Genomic DNA, 26,033 nt, shown 5'->3' with positions numbered 1-26,033 from the left:
AATAGCCTCCCACCAGCCAAATCTGGGACAATCTGAACATCAAAGTAAAAATGATAATAATACAGATAATAACTCACAAATGAATAAAAATTAAAACCCATACATATATACTGGTAATATATAAGTAAAAAAGGAAGCAAAGCTTTTTCTTACAGCAGAGTGCTAACTAATACATGTAGAAGAGCTGAAAGTTTTGATGTAAAATCATCACTTCTGCAACTTTTGATTCTGGCTTCCTAAAACTAGCAGCTGAAAGTTTGGTAAAGAAAAGGACATTAATAAGGTCTTAAAATGTCTCTCCACAAATTATTAATTATAAAGGAAAAGCAGTAACTGCAGAATGGAGAAACCTGGTAGGCACTATCTTAACCAAGGGATCAAAGTTAAAAATCAGCATTCTGCTTATCTATTGTTGCATAACAAACTCCTCCAAAATTTAATGGTTTAAATCAGTGTGTTATTACCTTTCAAGTTTCTGTGGATTAAGTGGGTTCAGGTGGGATTACTCATGTAGTTATGATCAGATATTGTCTGGAATTTATTTCATCTGAAGTTTCCATTTTAATTATGTTAAATATTCAATATGGCTTCTTTACTCAGATCACTTGGCCAGGATAGTTGGAAAAGTTGGGGGTTGGTCAGGCATCTCTCTCCAAGTGGGTAACCTGAACTTCCTCAAGGATTGAGCTACCCCTAGAGTGAGGATTCCAAGTGAACAAACATTCCAAGGACAGCATTCCAAAAGATCAAGCCAGAAACTGCAAGGCTGCTTCAGACCTAGAATAAGAAGAAACAGTGTCACATCTGTCACATTCAAAAAAAAAAAAAAAAATCACAGAGCCAGTGGAGATTCCAGGAGAGGGAACTATATGAGGACATGAAAAGTGGAGACATGGTTCACTGAAGAGCTTGGAGACTAGTTTTCAACAATGGCCAATATGTACCGGTGATGCTACGATTATACTGAGAAATAGATATTTGGTCTTTGACCCCTTTCTGGCACAGAGCTAAAACTCTTAGAATTTCCTAAGTGATGAGGGTGATAAAGATTTTTTTGCTGTGTTAATGAAGTGATTTTTGTACCACACTTAAGGATGGGTCTGGTTGCCACTGGAGCCAAGTAGGTATTTAGAGAGTTGGAATTTTCAGTTCCCCCACTCTCCACCTTGGGTAAGAGAAGAGGGGCTAAAGGTTGAGTTCAATTACCAGGGGCCAATGACTTAATCAATGGTATCTATGCAAGGATGCCTGTGTGGATCAGTGGTAGAGCATCTGCCTTCGGCTCTGGGTGTGATCCCAGATCTCAGGGAACCTGCTTCTCTCTCTGCCTATGTCTCTCCCTTTCTCTGTGTCTCTCATGAATAAATAAATAAAAATCTTTTTAAAAATATATTATCTATGTAATATGAAACCTCCTTAAAAATCAAAAAGGATGGAGTTCAGAGAGCTTCCAGGTTGGTGAGCACATGGGAATTTAAGGAGAATGGTGCACTTGGAGAGGGCATGGAAACTCTATACCCTTTCCCCATACCTTGCCCTCTGTAGTTCTTCCATATGGCTGTTCCTGAGTTACAGTCTTTTACAATAAATTAATAATCTACTAAGTAAAATATTTCTCTGAATTCTAGGAACCACTCTAGCAAATTAGTCAAACCTAAGGAGAAAGTCATGGGAATCTCTGATCTCTACAGCCAGTTGGTCAGAAGCACAAGGGACAATCCGGACTTTCAAGGGGTGTCTGAGTGGGTAGAGTGGGTGGGAATTCATGTAGGACTAAGCCTTTAACCTGTGGATCTGGAGCTATCTCCAGGTAGATGGTTCAAAATTGAGTTAAATTGTAGAATACTCAGTTGGTGTCCAAGAATTGGTTGATGGTATGGGAAACTCTTCTTTCATGTTGGAATTAATATTAGAATCTTTAGCATCAGTTAATATCATGTCCCCTAGGGTATGATGCATTGAGAAAGACTCTACTACAATACTCATGTATTAATCCTACCAAAAATGCATAACTTGAATCTAAAGGCCTGCCCTCTTCAAAAACATCAATGTCATGAAAGAGAAAGTCCTACAGAGCCATTCCAGGATAAAGGAGGTAGAGAGACATGAAGACTAAATGCAATGCAAGACCAATCTTGTATTGGGTTCTGGATGAGGAAAAAAGACCCAAAACAAAACCTCTTAAAAAGAACATTATTGAAATAATGGGTGAAATATGCCATCGGCTTGTAGATTAAATGAAAGCATTGTATACATTTTTTAAAGTTCTAGTTCTGACTATTATACTGTAAAAATCCTTTTCTTGGAAAATACACACTAAAGAATTTAGGAACAGAGGTATATGGTACACAATGTAATTTCAAATAGTTTAGGGAAAAATGTATGTGGAGAGAGAGAGAGAAATTGAGGAGTCAGAAAGAGGGAGGAAGGGAGAGACTAAAATAAATATGACAAAATGTTAACAATTGATAACTCCGAGTAAAGAATATATTGGATTTTTTTGCACTATCTTTGAAACTTTTTTGTAAACTTGAAATTATTTTAAATTTAAATATATATATGTACGTATCTTCAAAGGATTGAAACACATCAAGTATATTTTTAATAATAAAAAATAGAAACAAAAAACTTCAATGGTCACCTTTGCAAGATGCTAGGCAACCAACTCATTTTGAAAACTGTTAAAAAATAAAGATGCAAGTGCTTATACTATATTTACCAAATATATTTTATCTTGATGTAACCAAATCATTGAGAAAAAATTCTTCTCCTTAGAAGAATTTCAACTAATACATAAAAATCTCCACCCTCGATCCTCTAGGCTGATGGTCAGAAAATTATAATCCTGGGGATAAATCCAGCTCAGTACCTGTTTCTATAAATAAATTAGAATACAGCCACTCCATTTGTTTACACATTGTCTATGTTGGCGCCTTTTATGCCATAAAGACAGAATTGAATAGTTGATGACAGAGACCATATGGCCCAAAGTCCAAAATAATTACTACTGGGCCCTTTATAGAGAAAATGTGACCATCTTTGTTGTAGAAATAATAGTAACCTGCAGTTCCCAAACTGTGAGAGTACCACAGGGAACTCATAGGGACCCCCAGAGTATAGTAGGTTTTTTTCAAATACTTATTTATTTATTTTAGAGAGAAAGCATGCACACTGGGGCTGGGGAAGGGGCAGAGGGAGAGAATATCCAAGCAGAGTCCTGCTAAGTACAAAGCACGGACATGAGGCTCTATCTCACCAGCCATGAGATCAGGACCTGAGCCAAAACCAAGAGTTGGATGCTTAATCGACTCAAGGCATCAAGGTGCCCCAGGGATTTTAAATTTTTGAGGAAAACCAGCAACATCTGTGAGATACCATGTGAACTACCACACTGAGATAATTCATAATTTCAACATTAGATTAAGTTAAATTTCTTTGGGATAACATCATCTCTATGCGGTTGAGTTGTCAGTGGTTGCTATGTTCTCAAGCAAGTGTTGTGCAAAATCCAGTGTGAAATAGGAAACAAGGATAGTGGTATCCTACCTGATTTCAAGGTTTGAGAAGTTATGCAGTGCCCAACAGACGTACACATCCCATTAGTAAACAATTGCGGCTATTTAAGAATGAATTAAAATATTTTTCTTTCAATTATGTATATATATTTAAATGGCTACTAAGTTGTCAGAACATAAATGCTTATTAATTTGTTTGGTCCTAACAACTTAGTCAACTCAATATTAGTGACTAATACGTTCACTTTATTTTTTTTTATTATTATTATTTTTTAATATGTTCACTTTAAATGCTTTCTACAAACATAAAGGCCTGGGAAGCTGCCTCGGCCCTGGGGACATTCCAAGGCAGGCAGTATAAAGGCAATCCCTTGAGCCAAGCCTTCAGGGAACCACCTGATAAGTCAAAACGCATAATTACAATTCCCTGAGACTAAGTTCCCTCAGGTACCAGCAATCTACACCAGGAACATAAGCTTTTTTCTTCAAGGTCGCTGCTAACCTGAAGAGTAGGAGATGATCACAGAGCTCTCTTGCCAAAATTCAGCAGTCTTTTCTTAAATGTTCCCCCGTTTTTTAACATCTTTTTATTAGATGCCAGAGTTCCAAAAAAAAAGTGGATTCCAGTAGGTCTGCCGGTTTGTTTGTCGCTTTTACGGAGGCAGTGTTTTGAAGTTCCCTACTTTGCCTTTTGCACTGTCATTTTGTACCATTCATTTTGTGTTTTCAGTTTTACCTAAAATTATTTTCTCAATCTGGAATTCAGAGAAAGAAGAAATGTTTGCTATCACCGAAGTTATCAAAAGAACGTTCTGCTTATTTGAAGGCAAGCCAAAGAGTAATTGCAAAAAGTTTTGAATAAGGACACCCCTAGTAAAATAACTTTTACGGGCCATAATGGCAGTATTCATTGCATCATCTGCCTGTTGTCAAGCCCCCAACAATAATGGCAATGTTTGGTGGTGACTCAGCGGTTTAGCGCCGCCTTTGACCCAGGGCCTGATCCTGGAGACCAGGGATCGAGTCCTACATCTGGCTCATCTGTGTGGAGCCGGCTTCTCCCTCTGCCTGTGTCCCTGTCCCTCCCTCTCCGAATAAAATTTAAAATAAAATTTTAAAAAATCTTTAAAAGTAAAGTCTATTAAAAAAAAAAAAAAAAAAACTCAGGCTTTGAAATAAGACCTTAGCTGGAAATCTGATTCTTCTGCCACTTAATAGTTGTTTGACTTGGTAAGTTACTTAAATTCTATAGGACTGTTTCATTGTAAAATGAGGATAACGCACATTTCTAGAATCATGGTAGAGACTTAAAGAGGTATTATATGTAAATGCTTGCCGCTCAGTATTAGCTATTAAATCTGGATTCATTAATTAGGGGTTCTTTATCCCATGACATTTGTTGTTGTTGTTGTTGTTGTTTTCCTTCTGGTTTTCTAAAAAGAAAAAAGAAAGCTACTGGCTTCCTATGTAAGAAGGGCTTACGTGTTGCTATATGCTTTCCGTGGGACTTTAATTGAGCTGGCTTTTTACAACAAGCACAGTAATTTTACTTAGATACAGGTTAATTTGGGGTGGCTTTGGGAGAAATTACTAGGTATGTGGAGAATGGGCTAAAAGGTTCCCAAAGCCCCTCTTTTAGCCTAGAGAAGAATTCTTCAACGCATTAAAAGAAACAACAACAACAGCAAAAAGAAACAACAAAAAACCAAGCGTCTAGACAAAAGAGTGAGAGTGCCAATCCAGTTTTCCAACCCAGTTTTCCCCGCGGGCGGTGGGATTCAAGCACGTGACGACGGTACAGAACACTAGCCACAGGACCCCGAAAAGAGATAACGGGAGTTCAGCCCTAGATGAGATGCCACGTCAACCCCTTCTTATGTGCCTTCTGGAGGTGTAAGGACTGCAGGAGACGGCATTTCTTCTATGCTTTCGGACCTCAGGCTAGCATAGCCGCCAAGGCCGAACAGCAAGGAACAGAGATGAGATTTGCGTCCCTGGACCGCCCCGCCTTCCAAAGCCGGACGATTGGGCTCTGCGGCGAGAGGCTTGTTGGCTATCGCAGAGGCCTCTGGGAGTTGTAGTCCCCAGGGGCGGGAGGTGTCACAGCGGCGGTCGGCTTAAAGCGCTCAGAACTCCATCCCCCGGCGGCCCCCGCGGCCCAGGCTGTTGCCTCTTCCTGTTCAAGGGAAGAGAAGCCCTGCTGCCGCAAGTTGAGAGGATTTGGGAAGGGGTCTCCGCCTTCTCCCTAACTTCTCCGAGATTGAGAGCTTGGCCGACGCAGGTAGGGCATGTTTCCTGGTCTTGCAAAAATCCCCCTTCCGGAGGAAGTGGAGGGGACAGAGAGGAGCGGCGGGAGCCGCTGAGCTTGCTGTGGAGCCGGCTGTCACCGGGGAAGTTCCTTAATGAAGCGCGTCGAACAGTTGCTTCTTGGGGGAGCGGTGAGGCCGAAGTCGGGGACCGAAGAGACCCCTCCGGAAGGGCGGCGCGCGCTTCTCTCCGGGCTCTGGCGGCTCCTGCGGGGGCTGAGAGAATTCGAGGGGCTGTGAGGGAGTCAGTGCCTGTTTGAGCCTTCGGAGAGAGGCGGGGGGACGGGAGGTAAACCCCCGGGTGAGAAAGAGGAGAACTGGAATCATTGCGAGAGCCGGAGAGCCTTTTCCCTACCTCGAGTTGGGAAGAGCTGGAGAAAGGAGATGGGGAGGAAACACCTTCGTGCCTTGAGCGAGGACCACAGATGGGTGGCGGGCCCGAAACCCTTGAAGTCCTCGCCGCATTCCTCATCCGTTCCCCTCCCCCTCCCCCTCCCCCACCCCCACCCGGGTCTCTAACGTGAGAGAGGGTGTCTTGATGGGAGTAGGTGGCTTTACATCTTAGCTGTCTTAGAATACTGGAACTGGAAGAGGCCCTTGAGAAAAGCCTCAAAAGCTAGCCAAGCACATTCTCCTTACTGGACTTAGGAGGAAACGACGGTCCACCAAGTTGGAGAAACTGCTTCGCGCATGACCAGCCAGCCAGTTAATTGCCAACTGGACTAAAACCGAAATTTCATGACTCTGAAGTAGTGCCTTAATCTACTGCTGAGATCTGTAGATCAGCAAACGTGTTACTCCTCCTTTTTTCTTTTTAATGCTTACGTACTCATTTTCTCTCCTTTACCCTATAATCCCTTTCACAATTTTTTTTTTTTATATTCCCCGTATGAGTGAAACCATATAATGATAAATCAGAGAGGGTGACAAACCATGAGAGAGACTCCTAACTCTGGGAAACGAACAAGGAGTGGTGGAAGGGGAGGTGGGCAGGGGTATGGGGTGGCTGGGTGACGGGCACTGAGGGGGGCACTTGATGGGATGAGCCCTGGGTGTTATAGTGTCATACTATGTGTTGGCAAATCGAACTCCAATAAAAAATACATACATATTTAAAAATGCTTATGTGTGCAAAATAATAAGCAACCGCTGAAGGGAAAGTTTTTAAACGTCTCAATAAATCAAAGAAACCGCTGTCTTAACTTGAAGAAAAATCTCTACAAACTTCATAGTAATGTAAAAGGTTGGTAGTAAATTAAGCTGTCACCTTTCCTTTCCCACTGTATGCCCACTTGAGCTCTGAGAACACTCAGCCTTAGGTTGCTTCTCTCAATCCTAAATGCTGTATATCTCAGTCACATAAAAATAGTATGTTAATTGTGATTTTACAATACCTTAAGTATTTATAGTGAAGGGTAAACAGCATAAGAGGACGGGAATACTCACCTGAATTACGAAATAAAATAATTATAATATTTTTTTAAAGAAGGAGATATGAATATAAAAGTTAAAAATATCATTAAGAGGTTAAAAACTGCTACTGGGCCTGCATTTTATAATACACTTAAGTTTCAGTTCCCAGTGTGGGAGGAGAGGTTCGTTGGTGCCATTGCATTGTTTTGGCTGGTAATTTGTTTATCAGACTACATTGCCCTCCAGGACTGTCAAATTTAACACCTTTTGAAGCATTAATTGATCAATTTGGAAGCATGTTTCATCAGAATTGGAGCAGTATAACTCTTATTGGCTGACCATTACATGATTTATAAGGAAGAGGTTGAGATAAGTTTGTTACCACACTTTATAGCAGTTACAGACTTATATAGAAAAAAAACACATATACATAGCATAACTTTTTTCACCAAGCTGCCTTTTTTATGATATGGTTCCATTGGCTTTTATTTACATTAACATAGTACAGAGGTGAGTAAACTACAACCAAATTGCTATGACTATTACTGCCAGATGTATTTTTTATAGAGTCTTATTGAAACACACCCATGTTCACTCATTTATATATTGTCTTATGTGCCAAAGGACAGAGTTGAGTAGCTGCAGAGATCATAAGGCTCACGAAGCCTAAATATTTATTATTTGGCCCTTTACAGAAAAAGTTTGTCAACCCCTGCTCTGCTAAGCTGAATATAAATATAGTATTGCAACCTCTACCATATGCAAGGGTATTAGGTAATACTAATTTTCAGTCTCTCAAAAAGAGCATATAAATACTTGTATAGTGGGTCCATAATTCAACTGATCTGTAACTCAAGCTTGAACTGCACAGGTCCATTTTTACATGAATTTTTTACAGTACAGTACTGTAAATGTATTTTTCTTATGACTTTCTTAATAACATTTTGTTTTCTCTAGCTTTTATGTAAGAATACTCTATAACATGTACAATATACAAAATATGTGTTAATCAACTATTTATGCTGTCAGTAAGGCTTCCAGGCAAAAGTAGGCTATTAGTAAAGTTTGGGGGGGGGAGTCAAAAGCTACATTTGCATTTTCAACTGCAGGGTTGTGGTAAGTGCCTTTAACTTCTACTTTGTTCAGGGGTCAGCTCTACATTTCTTGGACAAATACTTGATAGGTCCTATTGCAGATTGTTGCTAGCATCTTGGCTAGATACAATAGATTAGCTTTTGCAAAGAATTGTAAAAGGACACTTCTGAGCCTAGTGTGGAAAAGAGCTGACATCCTTTGAAATATACTGAAACTCACAGATCAGCACCTTTTAAAATAATGTCATATGAACTTTCTTTGGTTGCTTTCTATGTCCTTTTTATGGCTTTTTCAATGCAGGTATCAGCAAGCAGGTCAGTAAATTGTCATTTTCCTCTTGAGACTTCATACTGAAACCAATTTTAAAGTAAGTGGGACTTATTATTAAAAGACTTTGCTTTGACCTTAACAGTCTTGCTTCTGGGACTTTGTTTTATTTTTTTTATTTTATTTTTTTTAAAGATTTTATTTATTTATTCATGAGAGACACTGAGAGAGAGAGGCAGGCTCCATGCAGGGAGCCGGACACGGGACTTGATCCCGGGACTCCAGGATCACACCCTGGGCCAAAGGCAGGCACTAAACCACTGAGCCACCCAGGGATCCCTGGGACTTTGTTTTAAAACTCGGAGGATTGAGTGAGCATTAGAAATGAGTATATCTGTTTATGTCATCTTTCACGTTTAGCTCCCTGTATCAGTGTTATGTCTATGGCAAATTAATGGTATAGAAGTATTCAACATTTTAGTTATTCATTGATGGTGCTGTTATGTGTTATTACCTATATAATATTAGTTGTGGGACTCTAATTTGCCTCTCAGTCTAATTCATCAGACTTCAGAATATCTTGTAGTTGTACTCATCAAGATTCCAAAAAGCATTACATTTCCTTCAAAATAGCATTCTTGGGGTATTTGAAATTCAGGCTAGTCGACTAATTGAGGCAACTAAAAATTACCAATTTTCTTACAATTCTTTGTATTTACTTGAATTTTTTTAAGATTTTATTTATTCTTGAGAGAGATTTTATTTATTTTTTCTTGAGAGACAGAGAGAGGCAGAGACACAGGCAGAGGGAGAAGCAGGCTCCATGCAGGGAGCCCGATGTGGGACTCAATTCTGGGACCCCAGGATCATGCCCTGAGCTGAAGGGAGGTGCTCAACCACTGAGCCACCCAGGCGTCCCATATATACTTGCATATTATTAAATCTTTGAAAAGCACTAGAGACTTCAGGCTCATTTACAACTTATTTAGATCATTGAGGTATTATCAGTGTTCTTGCTTATTTGGAATAAAGAGCTAATTTGACAGTGTCACAACATTTCAGATTTGCTCAGAACAAATACATGTATGTGATTAAACTGAAACCTTTAACTTTTTTTTTTTTTTTTTAATTTATGATAGTCATACAGAGAGAGAGAGAGAGAGAGTCAGAGACACAGGCAGAGGGAGAAGCAGGCTCCATGCACCAGGAGCCCGACGTGGGATTCGATCCCGGGTCTCCAGGATCGTGCCCTGGGCCAAAGGCAGGCGCCAAACCGCTGCGCCACCCAGGGATCCCAAACTGAAACCTTTATGTCAAATCCTGAACACCTTTCATGTTTTCCGTAAATTTGATTATCATTTCTGGTAAGGCTGACTGAAATCCAAGGACCTTTCTAGATTTTTCTTGTTCTGGGTTTCCTAACATTTAATCTTAGCAAAAGTATTAATCTCCAGGAGTTAAAAGAATCCTCTCTTCCTAAACTCAGCCACATTCTCAGTTCAGTATAGAAACCTATACTGCAGAGAGTATTGGTTAAAAACAGAAGTCTGGGCAGACACCACAGTATACTGGAAACGACCACACTCTACTTAATGTACCAGTGTAGGCCATGCCTCAAATTAACCATTGTGTATAATTCAAATAAAGAACACCCTGACAATACTTTCTGAAGGTGATTTTATCAGTTTTTAGAGATTGAGGAGCAATAAGATTGTGTCTCCTCATCAATATTAAAATTTTTCTCTAGCATTTATCAATTCAATTGATGACTTTTCTCTTACAGTATACAAATTTCATTAAGTTTGGTTTTATTAAGTTCAGAAATAATAGCAAACTTATCTACGGAGTATAACAGTGCCTGGCATGCTTCTAAATGTTTACACAAAGGAATTTATAGATTTTTAGAAAAATTTTTGTGTGCTTAAATTGTTTTGAATGAATATTCCCCCGGTTCTTATGTACTCTTTAATGAGAGGATCCTGGCTGACAATCATCTTTTCAATTCCTAAAATGTTTAATTTTTGAAACTGAGAGAATATTTTTTAAAATTCTGTAAAGCTAATAACCGGGTTTTTTTCAGGAGGCAAATTAATGCTGAGACTGAGATTGTATTTGCCAGTGGTTTATTTAACGTAGGTTCACTGTGGGAATTTCACAAGCCAATAGTATACAGAATAATGCCTCTTAATAAGCCAACAAAGATATAGCATATTCCAAATCAGTGATAAACTACCCATACGCTTGTTCAAGACAAGGGTAGGTGAAAGGAATGAAGTCCAAATTTAGTTAAGGTGTACCTTTTTGGAGTTGGTACTTGGGAAAGACAGCTTAGCCAACCAGAGCTAATGTCCAGCTGCCTGCACAAAAGTAAACGTCTCCTGTTAGAGCATGTTGTTAGGGAGGATCAATGTCCCTGTTGATGGGCAAGATGATCTTCTGGGCTGCTACACAGCTTTTGCCACTGCAGACAAAAGTAGCCTTTGCCTCAGCAGGATCTAATTGCCTCCAGGTCTTTGGAGAGCTATTTTAGATCAGCAGTCACCTTGGCTATGCCAAACACACTAGTAGTCCTCACATACTCACTATTTATAGTACAGATACCCTCTTGCCATAGTTGCATGTTCATATGTTTTTATTGATAAGCAGTTGAGCTCCTGAGTTCTTATCAGTGAAAACAGATGAGATGATGACATCCTAGCACAACTTACTTTGTTTATATCAAAATGACTGTACTTCTAAAACAACACTTTTTTGACCTTTGTCATAAACAGATGGATTATAACAGTTCACTTAAATTGTGAACAAGTAGACTTGAAGTCAAACCAATACACAGTATAACTTCTCTACAATATCTTTATTTCCCAAGTTTTTAATTTCTGTGCTATACCTACCTTAATTTAAAATGTATTTTTCATTGATATTTTATATATTTTCACTCCTTATATCCAGGAAACAGTTTTTTCAAGTTAATTAGTCATTGACAGTTTGAAATTAAGGAAGTTTAATAGGACTGTCAATCCTAGTTTTATAATTAGCAGTTCAAAGTAATCTTGTAAAATACTGCTTTTTAGTTTTAAAATTTAAGACCAAATAAATCAACTGAATTATTAGTTAGCTTTATTATGAAAAGGGAGGAACTGAAAGATCAAGTTTGTGTTTTTGCTTAACTAATTATTTTTGTGAAATTACTTAACTTTGTCTCAGTTACTTCCATCTTATTGGAAGATTAATAACGACTACTATTAAATAATGTACACTTTATATTCAGGATCATTTCTCATGCTTCACATCTGATTTTTTTGTGAATCTGTGTTTTAAACAGGCAAGTAAACTTTTTACCATAAGAGATTAATCTTGCACTGATCTATTACAAAGTTAATTTAGCAGCCAGGACTAACAATTGGTGTAGGAAATGATGAACTGAAAATTGGAATTGGTAATTAACATCCTGCTAGGTTTTATTTTTTAAGTGATTTAGGACAAGTTACCTGACTTCCAGGCTTCCTAAAATAATAATATATTTTTTAAAGTTTTTATTTATTTATTCATGAGAGACACAGAGAGAGAGAGGAGAGACACAAGCAGAGGGAGAAGCAGGCTCCATGCAGGGAGCCCGACATGGAACTTGATCCAGGGTCTTAGGCAGCGCTAAACCGCTGAGCCACCCGAGCTGCCCAATAATTTTTTTTTTTTTTTTTTTGCCCAATAATATTTTTTAAGTTTATTAAGGATGGGGACTATGAGTTAAAAAAAATTTATTTTCTCGGTACTTCAGTACATTGTAGAGTCTCAGTGTGACGTTGCTGAATGAATATATTGTTCAGAGTTTGCCATTAGTCAATATTTTAGTTGTCTCATCTTAAAAGAGATTATCAAAAGGAAGACAGAATAAAACGCTTCATGACTAGAGATGGTAGTACTTTGATTTCACTTTTTTTGAAAAGTCACTTTTTTTTTTTGTCTCTGGTAAGACTGATAAGTTAATGAGAGCTTTGGCTTAAATGCTGGGCAGGAAAACAGAACAGAAGAGGGAATGACAGAGGAAAGAAAATGCACATATTTTAGGGATGGAATATGTTACCAACATCTTTGTCACTTTAATAGTGGCATTTTGAAGACTTTCACCTACCTCCCACTACCTCTACTGCAGAATTTTTCACTTAGAAAAAAGAGGAAAACCTCAAGAGGCTGCATACGTAAAAAAAGTTTTTTCATTTGTTTTCTGAGAGAAATAATAATACGTTTTTGAAAATTTATTTTCCCATTACGAAGTACTAAGTATAATACACATCATTTTGCTTAATTATCAACCACACCAGTGAGGTGGAAGTTATTTTTTCAGTTTCACTGATGAGGAAATAAATTAATGGAGGTTAAATGGTTAACCTTCAGTTACATAGGTAGTGAGTAGCAGGTAAGGATTGCTGACTCAAAAACTTTTTTTTTCGGGATCCCTGGGTGGCGCAGCGGTTTGGCGCCTGCTTTTGGCCCAGGGCGCGATCCTGGAGACCCGGGATCGAATCCCACATCAGGCTCCTGGTGCGTGGAGCCTGCTTCTCCCTCTGCCTGTGTCTCTGCCTCTCTCTCTCTCTCTCTGTGACTATCATAAATAAATAAAAATTAAAAAAAAAAAAAAAGATTTAAAAACTTTTTTTTTCTACTCTGTCATAAATGCTATATTTAGAAAAATAGTAGTAGCAGTCTTAAGACTCCGTTAAACAAATACAGCACCAATAAAACTATACTTGTTAAGAAGTCAGGAAAGAAGCACAGCATAATGGCAAAGCATATAGACTCTGAGCCTAGATTGCCTGGGTTTGAATTCTAGCTCTCCCACTTACTAACTTTGTAATTGGTTAACTTCTCTGTGCCTTGTCTCCTTATTTATAAAACGAAGATAATCATAGTAACTTAGAATTGAGGAATAAAGATAAAGCACTTGCCTTTAAATGTTAAAACCTATTTATTTCACTTTATGGAACTTTGTGTTTGTGTTTGCTTATGTGTGAAATGCAACATGCGTACAGAAAAGTGTATAAAACATATATGTAATTATAGAGTAAATTATAAAGCAAACCAGAATCAAGTTGAAGAATACAATATTGCCATCACCATATAAGATACTTTCTTGTCCCTTCCTATCACAACCTACTTACCTAGGTAAAATCACATTCTACTTACCTAGAGCAGGGTTTCTCAACCTCAGAACTATTGACATTTAGGACTGAATAATTCTTTGTTGTAGGAGGCTGTCTTGTTCATTGTAGGATATTTAGCAGCATCCGTAATCCCTGCCCACTAATGGCATTTTGCCTAGTGATAAAGACCAATTGGGTGAGATTAAATGCTTCTCTGTAACTCTACAACTCTGCCTGCTATGTACAGAGTAGACTGTAAGGGCATAGGGTAGAAGCAGGGATCTCCATCAGAAAACTGTTGTAGAAATCTTGGTAATAAGTGATGGTGGCCAGACCCTGGATATACTTGAAGAGAAAGCCAACACTATTTTCCTAATAGATTGAATGTACACTGAGAAAAAAAGTCATGGATACCCCCAAGAATTTTGACCTGAATAAATAGTATTTAAATGCCATCATTTGAAATCAGGAAAACAATGAGTAGGATAGTTTTTTGGGGAAAAAACTAAAAGTTCAGTTTTGGATATATTGTCCATTATATCCAAATAAGATGTTAATAATATATATCGAATCATTACATTGTATAATACAATGTTCTATATCAGTTATATTATTAAAGTGGGGACACTTTCATGTCTCAGTCAGTTGAGCGAGTGTCTGACTCTTGATTTTAGCTCAGGTCATGATCCCAGGGTCATGAGATCGAACCCTGCATCAGGCTCTGTGCCTAGCAGCGAGTTTGCTTAGGATTCTCTTTCTCCCTCTGTCTCTCCCTCTGCTTGTATGCACTCTCTCTAAATAAATAAATAAAACTTTTTTTAAAAAGATGTTAGTCTGATCTAAAAGATTAGACAGTTGGATATGCAAGTGTGAAATCCAGGAGGGAAATGTTGGCTGGAAATGTTACTGTGGAAGTTGTCATTGTCTAGATCAATAGAACTTTCTGCAGTGATGGAAATGTTTTATATCTACACTGTGTAGTTTGGTAGCCACTAGCCACATGTGGCTGTTGAACACTTCAAATGTGGTTAGTGTGAACTCAAGTACTGAATATTTTTAAATTTAATTTTAATTAATATATACAGCTACATGTGACTAGTGGCTGCTGTATTATATAATGCAAATAGTATTACTAAAACCGTGAGATTGGATAATATAACCTGCAGATTGAGGGTAGATAACATTACATACAGATTGAGAACCAAGGCTGAACCTTGAGACTGCAATTTTAAGAATTCTAGGACACAAGAAATAAATAGAAAATGAGACAAAGGGATCCCTGGGTGGCGCAGCGGTTTGGCGCCTGCCTTTGGCCCAGGGCGTGATCCTGGAGACCCGGGATCGAATCCCACATCGGGCTCCCGGTGCTTGGAGCCTGCTTCTCCCTCTGCCTGTGTCTCTGCCTCTCTCTCTCTCTCCGTGTGACTATCATGAATAAATAAATTTAAAAAGAAAAAAAATTAAAAAAAAAAAAAAAGAAAATGAGACAAAGAAAGGAGAGACCAGGGGGGTGCAGAGAAAACCTAGAACCCTAGTGAATCTAGTTTAAGAAAGAAAGTGTTGACTTATGTCACTTATTTCTGATAAGACAACTGAGTTAAATACTGAAAAATGACCATTGGATTTAAGTCATTGACAATCTAACAAGAGCACTTTCTCTGTAGTGATGGGGAAGATAGCCTGATTAGCATGGGTTCAAGAAAGAATGGGAGGATCTTTTCTATTTTATGCTGTTTCTCCTAGGTCTTTTATGTTTTTCTCCTTTTCTTGCTTTTGTTTAGATCTGCATTTTTTTTATCATTCTCTTTTTCTATTCTACTAGATTTTAAGTTATGTATTGTTTTAAAGTTACCTTTAAAATTGCAGCATGCATTGCTCAAAATATAATGTTGATCTAGATAATACAAACACCTTAGAACACTAATTCCAAGACCTTCACTTGACTTTTTTCCCCTTTGGTCTGAAATTTTAATTCTTTTTTTTTTTCTGCTCTATGATATTGTTTATTAATTCTGCTTGGAATTCGTTAAACTTCTTGAATCTGCAAATTGTTATCTTTAATGAATTGTAGAAACTTCTTAGGCACTATCTCTTCAAATCTCCTCTCTATGGTTCTCCAATTACATGCATATTAGACCTTCTATATCTCCCATGTCTCTTAACTTGTCTTCCACATTTTCTATCTTTTTCTTTTTTTGCCATTCTAGATAGTTTCTTCTGATTTATCTTCTAGGTCATTAGTTTTGAACTTTTATTTTTTAAAAGATTTTATTTATTTATTTTTGAGAGAGGCAGAGACATAAGCAGAGGGAGAAACAGGCTCCCTGTGGGGAGCCCATTGTGGGACTCCATCTCAGGACTCTGACCAAGCCTTGAGCCAAAGGCAGATGCTCAACCATTGAGCCATCCAGGCATCCCGTTTTAAACTTTTAAATTCACCCATCAAGTTTTAAATTTTGGCTATCTTACTATTGGGGGAGGGGGGGGTAAAATTCATTCTGGTTCTTGTCAAACAAGCTAAGTTACTTTTTGGTAATCTCCACTTTGTCTTTATTTGTTGTTTGCTTTACAGAGTATATTTATTGCAGCATGTACTGGGAATCATATTCGAAGTTATAAACTAATTTAGTGAAATGAGCTTCATATATGCAAAGTGAGATTAATGTAATTAATACATATTAAATCAAAATTTCTTTTTTTTTTTTTTTAAAGGTTTGAGAGAGAGAAAGCGTGCATGAGCAGGGGGAAGGGCAGAGGGAGAGAGAGAGACAGACAGAATCTTCAAGCAGACTAGACTCCCTGCTGAGTACAGAGCCTAATAGAGTGCTCAATACCAGGACCCTGAAATCATGACCTAGGCTAAAATCAAGAGTCCACCACTTAACTGACTGAGCTACCCAGGCGCCCCATTAAATCAAAAATTCTTTTTTTTTTTAATATTTTTTATGTATTTATTTGTGAGTGAGCATAAGCAGTGCGGAGGGGCAGAGGGAGAGGGCAAGCAGATTCCCCACTCAGCAGGGAGCCTGTCACAGGGCTCAATCCCAGGACGCCAGGGTCATGACCTGAGCCAAAAACAGGCACTTAACCAACTGAGCCACCCAGGCACCCTTAAACAAAAATTAATACAAAGTTGGCAAAAGAAGGGGAAAAAAACCATTTTTATTCATGAGCAACACAGAGAGAGGCAGAGACACAGGCAGAGGGAGAAGCAGGCTCCATATAGGGAGCCAATGCAGGACTCAATCCCAGGACCCCGAGATCACTCCCTGAGCTGAAGGCAGACGCTCAACCACTGAGCCACCCACATGTCCCTGTATTAGTTTTAGCATACAATATAGTGATTCAGCAGTTCCATATATTACTCAGTGCTCATCAAGATAAGTGCACTTCTTAATCCCCATCACCTATTTCACCCATCTCCCCACCTACCTCTCCACCTCCCCTCTGGTTACCATCTGTTTTCTATAGTTAAGAGTCTGTTTTTGATTTGTCTCTTTTTTTTTTCCTTTGCTTGCTGTTTTGTTTCTTAAATTGCACATATGAGTGATATATAGTATTTGTCTTTCTCTGACTGGCTTGTTTTGCTTATCATTACCTTCTCTAGATCCAGCCATATTGCTGCAAATGACAGGGTTTCTCTTTTTGGCTGAATAATATTCCACTGTATATGTATCTACTTTATCTTTTATTTAAAAACAGGAAACATAATTATTTTCTAATTTGTTTTTTTTTTTCTAATCTTGTTTTGATAATCCCTGTAGTTGAAGTCTTTATAAATCTATTTCAGCTGGTGTTTCTTCTGGTTCTCACTTAATAGTATTTTATTTCTTTGCATGCTAGGTTATTTTTGACTGTATACTGTTCATCATCCTTGAAAGATTGTTAGCAGATCTTTGAGGCATAGGATCAAGGTGTGTCCTCCAAGAAAAGATTTACATTTGTTTTTAGCAGTTACTAGAAGTTATATTATATTATATTAAATTATATTCACAACTTTAAGTGTTCTTTGACCTCCTTGCAAATCCACATGAAGTGCAGTTTATAGTATATAACACTTCCCCCTCTACAGATACAGGCATGCACATATGCGTGCGTGCACATGTGTACACACACAAACTGCCTATGGGCAGTGTCAGGAAATTTGGTTTGTAGTTCTCATGTCAGGGAGTGACACTTCTACTGCTTGCTAATCCCTCATCTGATGGTAAAGATTTTTGTAGTCCCAGCTATATTATTGTGAGGAGGGAAAGGGGATGATTTCTTATTATATCATTCCTTGCTCTGAGTAAATCCCAGGTTTTGTCTTCTATTTCCTAAGTACTTCACAAGGCCTTGAAAACCTCAGTCCCATCTTTTTCTGAACAGCAAATACCCTCTAGGCAGAAGCAATTTCTTGAGCTATTTACCTCACTAGGTTCCTTAACTGTACCTACTAATCACCTGATTATCATCATTATTTTTGATGCTTTTCAAAAGATGTTTTCTGTATTTTATCGAATAGTTTTAGTTGTTTTCTATGGCAAAATGGGTCCAAATAGGCTAATCTGTTTTATTACTAGAAATGGATTGCCCCACTTATTTTTTTATTAAGCTGAGAAAAACGGTAACTACAATTCAGCTTAGCTACTTTCTGATGAAACATTTTAGCCCTATACCTCATTAAGATATCATCAGCAAATTCCTATATTTTTCCAATATCTTAAGCATGCAAACGTATTACCTGTTAATAGGAAAATAATTTTTAATTAAGTTTTATATTTTTTTATCCTTTCTGGTTTATATAGGACTGACCTGATCAGTGTTTAGAGCCTAAGAAAAGTGGCAAACATGGATAGTGATTCTAGGCATCTTCTCATCCCTGAGGTAGATCATGAAGTAAATCCTGGACCTATGAATATCCAGTTTGATTCATCAGATCTAAGATCCAAAAGGTAAGAGATTAAAATAAAATACTTATTTCATAATTAGAGTTTTAATTATTAGACTAGAACTAATTATGTAACCAAATATATATAGCTTTGAATATAAAACATCCAATTAACAGCATTTGTATGTGGGAGGGGAAAAATATGAATATTCTTTTGTCTTTTACATTTGACTTTTTTGACTAAGCTCACTGTCTTTGGAATGGGTTGGGTTAAATTTTACAAAATAAGATGTATTTATGTAATATATTTAACAAATATATTGATTACCTGCTCTGTGCAGGTATATGGTAGGTACTGGGGATAAAACAGTAAAACTAATACATAATTCTTACCTGAGCTTAAATTGCAGCAGAAAGTTTAAGATAATTTGAGTTTAAAATTTATATTTCATTGCATACCTGGAAAACCTAAAAGAAACCACTGCAAAATTATTGTAAGTGAGAATTCAGTAAAGTGGCTCTTTACAAAATAAGAAAAAGTAGTATTCCAGTAAGAGAATGTAATGGAAGGAAAGAAAAAAATAAGATAAGAGTAGCCTTAACAATGTGCAAAATCTACATGAGAGGGCAGCCCCAGTGGGTCAGCAGTTTAGCGCCGCCTTCAGCCCCATGTGTGATCCTGGAGACCCGAGATGGAGTCCCATGTCAGGCTCCCTGCATGGAGCCTGCTTTTCCCCTCTCCCTGTGTCTCTGCCTCTCTCTTTCTCTGTGTCTCTCATGAATAAATAAAATCTTTTTAAAAAATCTACATGAGAGAAACTTTAAGATTTAGAGTATTTTTTCATATCTGAAATGCTGATTGTGAGTTGAACTGTTCTTTATTTTTGGTAATATAACACTAAGATAAACTGCTACCAAAACATCTGATACAATAATCTCTTAGTTCGTAAAGATATATTTTTTTAATTTACTGAAAGAACTCTTGAGCTTATTTGGTATTTTATCATATATCTCTTATGCAATTATAAAAGTAAAAACAAAATATATCATTTAAGAAGCTACTAATACTTCACCTTTAGAATATGATTCCTTGCCATCAATTTTCTGATTTGGTGTTATCAAAATTGGGATTTTTTCCCTCCCATACCTAATTGTCCTTTGTATCATTAAGGATGTTAATAATGTAGTATTTGTTAAAAGAATTTTCTTTCAAATTGCTGACACTTTCTTTTAGTTTGGATGCTTGCACTTTCCTAATCTTACCAGAAGGTGTCACAGAAGGTTTTCTGACAATATTATGGCCCATATTTCTTCTTAAACGGTTTGATGACTGAAATGACCAGAAATTACAATTACCTGTCATACCACCAGGAATGACACCACTTTTATGACAGCTGACAGTGATTAGAAGATGTACTGGATTATGAGATCTAACCATATTTTAGAAGTGTATATATTAGAATTGGTAAAATATGACATATAATGAAAAGGTATATTTTGCATTCAGTGGAAGGACTCCAAAATACAGTTAATGCTCTTTAAATTTTATTCCATAAATTTAATGTTTCCCTTCTACCCCAAAAATGCCAGCAAGCCAATTCCAAAGTTTATATGGCTCACCAATTTCATTTCTAAGCATTAACTCATAATGTCAAATAATATATATACAAGGTTTTTAACACAATATTTTTTTATAATAGTAAAAGATTTAAAACAACCAGAATGTCTTTTCTTACAGGACTGGATAAATAAATTTTGGCACATTGATAAAATGGAATATTTTTCATCCATTAAAAAGAAGGAAATGGCTTTATCACATATCAAAATGGAACAAGTCTTCAACTTGTTAAATCAAAAAAGTTCAAAACAGTGTATATAATGTACCACCATTTGGGTAAAAATAAATTTAAAAACTATATATAATACAATATGTATAAGTGGCTCTGGAAAAATAATTAGATGTTTCTGGTTTTTTTTTAAGATTTTATTTATTTATTCATGAGAGACACAGAGAGACAGAGAGGCAGAGACACAGGCAGAAGGAGAAGCAGGCTCCATGCAGGGAGCCCGATGCGGACTCAATCCCGGGACTTCAGGATCACTCCCTGGGCCGAAGACAGGCGCCAAACCACCGAGCCACCCAGGGATCCCCCTAAGTAGTAGATGTTAAGAGTGGTTGCCTCCTCAGAGAGAAACTGTGCTTGCGGTGGGAGATGTGGCAGATGCTGTTGGGTAAATACTCAACAACTATTCAACCACCATACCTGTTCCTTGCCCACAGAATCTTAATTTTGTCAATAGTGGCAATAGATTCTGATCCAGGAGATGAAGGAGGATTGATGTAAGCTAGTCTTCATAATCCTATTTCCATTTTCCAGATACGTAATTTTTTAGTCTTTTCTGAAGCTAGAGATGGCAGAGAAATGTATCATTGTCATTTATATAATGGCCATCACAGAAGATAATGAAATGAATCTTATAATTTTCACTTGTGTATTCCAACATCAAGTGAATACAAGAACTTATGAATGCTGAGTGAATGTTCAGGATTTTTTGAAACCTCTAAATTCTATGATAAATAATTGACCACTGTGACAATAGAACATAGGTCATTAAAGTGCATTCCATTGCAATAAGTTGGCAGGAGTTCATCCAGTTTTCTGAGAATCTGTTTAACCGTGTAGATTAAATGGAAATATATTTTCTGTAATGAAACTTGTCAAAATGAGAAAGAGTCAACTATTCATAATCATGGGATAACTACCTAGGTAAGCATGTTTTAAGGAAAGCAAATATTTATTGGGACTTGCAGTATTGAATACCAATTTGCTTGTCAAATAATTTCTGTTTAAGAAAATAGGAACTATTATTTGATGAGAAAAGAAGTAGGAATACCTAAACACATTTTTAGTTCTATTAAAAGATGGGTTACTTCACTTTATATGCATAAAAACACTTCAGACACACTGAGGGAAGTTATCTTCCACTAGAAGAGCCAGCTTTGATAACTATTTCTAAAACATTGATCATTTTAGAGTTACCATATAACTTTGGTGATGTCCCATTACAATATTGTGTAATACTATAAGATATATTTTAAAATCTGTTTACTTCTTTTTTTTTAATTTTTTAAATTTATTTATGATAGTCACACAGAGAGAGAGAGAGAAAGAGGCAGAGACATAGGCAGAGGGAGAAGCAGGCTCCATGCACCGGGAGCCCGACGTGGGATTCGATCCCGGGTCTCCAGGATGGCGCCCTGGGCCAAAGGCAGGCGCTAAACTGCTGCGCCACCCAGGGATCCCAAATCTGTTTACTTCTTAAAATTAGGCTTAATTTAGCCACATCTTCACAGATTTGTGAAATGATGAGTTTAAGTATTGTTTATCCTTTATTCTAATATGTGTTGTGATAAATATCAAGTAGTTAAGATAGCACTAATCCTTGTGCTACCTAAAAATTATCTTACGTGTAACCACACTTTGGGAAACTGGCCATTCGAGTATAGAAAACATTTGATTCTTTTAGATTGTTCTTCCTCAGTTTTGCTTGTGATTAATTTTCCCTCTCCCACTAGGTGGCAATCAAAATCATGTTATCAGTTCAAATGTAACAGTTTTAAGAACTTCTTTGAACTGATAGTGTGCTGGATCTGCTTATCACATTGGTGGAACTGGGATTTAACTAGACTCAAGTGGAGGAAGAAAAGGAATACATGTCAACCATTTGGTCATTGAGGAACTTCTATGAACTATGCATGTGCACTTTTCTCTCTCTGCACCTCTCCTCCCCCTCAAGTTTTTCACCTGGCTTGGGGTGGAGTTTGGAATGTGGGTGGAGGGACAGAAAGGTTAAGAAATCTCCCATGTTATATGTGATATATTCCATTGGCAATCACTGGTCTGAGAGATTGTTATCCTGCTTTTCCCAGACTTTGGTAACCAAAGATAGAGCTGGTATTCAGGATTGCTTCATACTGTGCTGCTGTACTGGGATTATGCCCCTTGGGAGTTAACATTCCAACTAGCCTGAAACCAGATTGTAAAGTGGTTAATTTGTTTTTGAGTTCCCCTTTCTCAGTTTTCTTCTACCAACATTACCTCTTCCATTTTTCCTAGGGCCTAGGGCTTTCACGCTCCTCTCTGTATCCCTAGTGTTCCCCAGGGCAATAATTTACCAGGAGTTTCCTCTTAGGCAATGCTTGGTAAATCATACTTTTCCTCACCCCCTTTTCACTAGTATTTATCTGTCCTATTCTTGTAGGGATTTGTTGTCTATTTGGTTTTTTATTTATTTATTTTTTCAAAGATTTTAATTTATTTATTCATGAGAATACACAGAGAGGAGAGAGAGAGAGAGAGGCAGAAACACAGGCAGAGGGAGAAGCGGGCTCCTCGCAGGGAGCCCAACACGGGACTCGATTTCAGATCCCCAGGACCATCCCCCGGGCCGAAGGCGGCACTAGGCCATCCACTAAACCGCTGAGCCACCCCGGCTGCCCTGTTTGGTGTTTTATTTATTTATTTTTTAAAGATTTATTTATTTATTTATTTATTTATTCATTCATTCATTCATTCATTCATTCATTCAGAGAGAGCGAAAGAGTGGCAGAGACACAGGCAGAGAGAGAAGCAGGCTCCATGCAGGGAGCCCGACGTGGGACTCGATCCCGGGTCCGCAGGATCACACCCCGGGCTGCAGGCGGTGCCAAACCGCTGCGCCAGTGTTTTAATGGAAAACAATCTGATGTGTCACAGACCTAGTCTATTACCTTTCCATGGCTATTTGCCATAGAGAATCTTAGAAATATAAAAGCCTAACCTAAAGGTTAGATTTTTGTTGTTGTAATTGACAACTTTGCAAGAAATCCGGTTAGCCAGCGGGATAGAGGTAGGTATTGAAAATAAGCAGCAGGGCAGCCCCGGTGGCGCAGCGGTTTGGCACCGCCTGCAACCTGGGTTGTGATCCTGGAGACCCGGGATCGAGTCCCACATCGGGCTCCCAGCATAGAGCCTGCTTCTCCCTCTGTCTGTGTCTCTGCCCCTCTCTCTCTGTGTGTCTATGAATAAATAAATAAAATTTAAAAAAAAATAAGCAGCATTCTTGGTGCCTTCAAACACACTGCCACAGCCCCTGGTTTTTTAGAATGCCTACTAGTTTGCACATATGTAAGCTGGCCTCTTTATGTTTCATCTGGCAATAATACTATTCCTGAATAGCAGCCTGAATTGACTCTTTGAGTCCTTGTGGTCTTGGGAGAGAGAAGAAATAACAAAGCAAAGTGAGGAATTTAATAATTTGTAAAGATAGATTGGGGGCTAGTAATAGTGATCGGAAATGGTTACTGAGGCTCGGTAGTTCCATAGTTAAAGATTATGGAGAAGTATAACATAAGTTAGAAAAGTAGTTTTCCCAGGGCAGTTGGTTTCCAGAGCTGCATAAATTACATTTTGAGGAATGTCCCATCCATGTTAAGTAGATGGGACTAGGGTCTTGACTGTATATCAGTGACATGGAGCAAATGGCCAACTTGCTGATTGCAGTGCTACTTCTATACCCTCCCTCTATTCCTTTTTTTTCCTCCTATTCTCTTCCCTCTCCTGTCCACTTTTCTCACCTTTCTTCTCGGCTCTTACTTTTCTAAAATGGAACACCTTTTTACTAAATGCTTACAAACGTGTATGTGAGTCTATGTGCATTTGGAAATGCATCAAAATATGAAATGATTTTTTTCTAATGAATGGTTTTCATTTTTCTCTATAACTTCTATATTATCTTCAATATGGGCAGTATAGTACTTTTATAATGAGAACCAAGTTATTCAGAAAGTATAGCATTCAGGAGTACCTCAGTGGCTCAGTTGGTTAAGTGTCTGCCTTCAGCTCAAGTTATGATCCCTGGGTCCTGGGATCGAGCCCCACATTGGGCTCTCTGCTCAGCAGCACAGGGTCTGCTCCTCACCACCACCACCACCACCACCACCTACCCCCCAGCGCTCAGACTCTCTCCCTCTCAAATAAATGAATTTTAAAAAATCTTTTTAAAAAGAAAAGGAAAAATGGCATTTCTATAATTTAGGATTAAAGTAGTATATGCAAAATGAAAACCCATTTTCTTAAAGGCATTGTTTGAATCACTGTGCTTCTGTGGAATGATACAGATCATGTTTTTTCTCTACGTAGTGGAGATTTTTTGGTGGGTATGAGGAAGTTTCTGACAAAAATAGAAGCATAAAGAAATAAATTCCATTGCACAGAGGCAAGCATTATTGAAATATTTTGATATATTTCATCTTGTCCTTCTTTTCTATGATTTTTTTGAGGTCACATAGTATATATAATTTACTATACTACTCATTCAGTTTAAATTCATTCCTAATGCCTATTATTGCCTAGCTGTCTCCCTGCCTGCCTCCTATGTCTTTATCCCCCCTCTCCACTTCCCTCCTCCTATCCTTCTTATATTGTTTTCTTTAGTTAGCAAACATTCACTAAGCTCCTGTACTGTACTCAAACACAACCCCTACCTACCTCCAGGGAAGGAGATAGACACACACTGAAAAAAGAGAGCACTATGATGAGCAGTTATAAATATTTTGATTTTAACTTTTTTTTTTTTTTTAACTCAGTACTCATTTTTCATTAGGAAAAATACTGGTTTATCCCATCCTAAGCCAGCATTACCAAGAACCCTGTGGAATTATATCCCTGTGAGTAACTGTGCTGTAGGGTCTGGCTGAGCCCAGCCAGGAATACAATGAGGCCATTTGTAGTACTGATGGCTAGGTGTTTTGGGGGCTTTCTGTGCAGGCACTGCTCTGGGTAAGAACATCTGTTGTGATCATGTGTTTTGACTGAGGTTGAAGTTCTTTTGTTTGATTTTTGTTTTGTTTGTAATATGTAGGTGGTAGATTTTCTAAAGGATTAAGCTGGATGAAGTTTACTAACATCTAGTCACAAACATTTCTAAAGAGAAAACCTATTCAGTGCTCCATGACAGATGTGGCAAGGGCATGAAGCCTCCTCCCTGCTTACCCTCTCTACCTACCAGGAAGAGGGAATAGAAGTCCTACTTCTCCACCTCTAATTTAAGTCCCTAAGGAGACTTTCAGTGGTCTATGGCAGGAGGTGGCAAACCTTTTTTTGTAAAAGTCCCACTCATTTCTCTCTCTCTCCTTCTCTTGCATACACACTCTCTCTTGCTCAAATAAATAAAATATTTTTAAAGTCTTTTATCACATTATATATATACAGAATATTTGGCATATGTGTACAATTTAATTTTTTTAAAGATTTATTTATTAAAGAGAGAGAGAACAAGCAGAGGGAGGGGCAGAGAAGGTGGGAGGGGAGTAAACTCCCTGCTGAGCAGGGAACCCAACAAGGTGGTGCTGGGACTCCATCCCAGGACCCTGAGATCATCACCTGAG

The 26,033-nt window shown here is 37.9% G+C and overlaps 1 protein-coding gene and 1 long non-coding RNA gene across 12 annotated transcripts in view; one reads left to right on the top strand and one right to left on the bottom strand.

Annotated features, from left to right (window-relative positions):
• Positions 1-464: 464 nt before the first annotated feature.
• LOC144314100 (uncharacterized) lies at positions 465-21,138 on the bottom strand. Its single transcript, XR_013379761.1, has 3 exons — positions 20,869-21,138; positions 18,529-18,654; positions 465-777 (listed from the first exon to the last, which is right to left on the bottom strand). It is a non-coding gene; the product is annotated as an uncharacterized LOC144314100 (long non-coding RNA).
• SLC38A9 (solute carrier family 38 member 9) overlaps positions 5,639-26,033 on the top strand; it is an 82,312-nt gene continuing 61,917 nt past the window's right edge. For 3 of the 11 annotated variants that reach the window (XM_077897844.1, XM_077897841.1, XM_077897836.1), the window contains exon 1: positions 21,215-21,372. Coding sequence is in view for 1 of the 11 variants with exons in the window: in XM_077897835.1 (XP_077753961.1) it covers positions 18,565-18,668 (104 nt within the window). In the remaining 10 variants the exon portion in view is untranslated. Of the gene's footprint in view, positions 5,797-18,521; positions 18,669-21,214; positions 21,373-26,033 lie in introns of those variants that run through there. The other 8 variants (XR_013379760.1, XM_077897835.1, XM_077897842.1 and 5 more) reach the window with 5 other exon arrangements.

Source organism: Canis aureus, chromosome 5, assembly GCF_053574225.1.
Source record: "Canis aureus isolate CA01 chromosome 5, VMU_Caureus_v.1.0, whole genome shotgun sequence".
Classification (NCBI taxonomy): Eukaryota; Metazoa; Chordata; class Mammalia; order Carnivora; family Canidae; genus Canis; species Canis aureus.
This window is presented reverse-complemented; position numbering and strand designations above follow the sequence as displayed.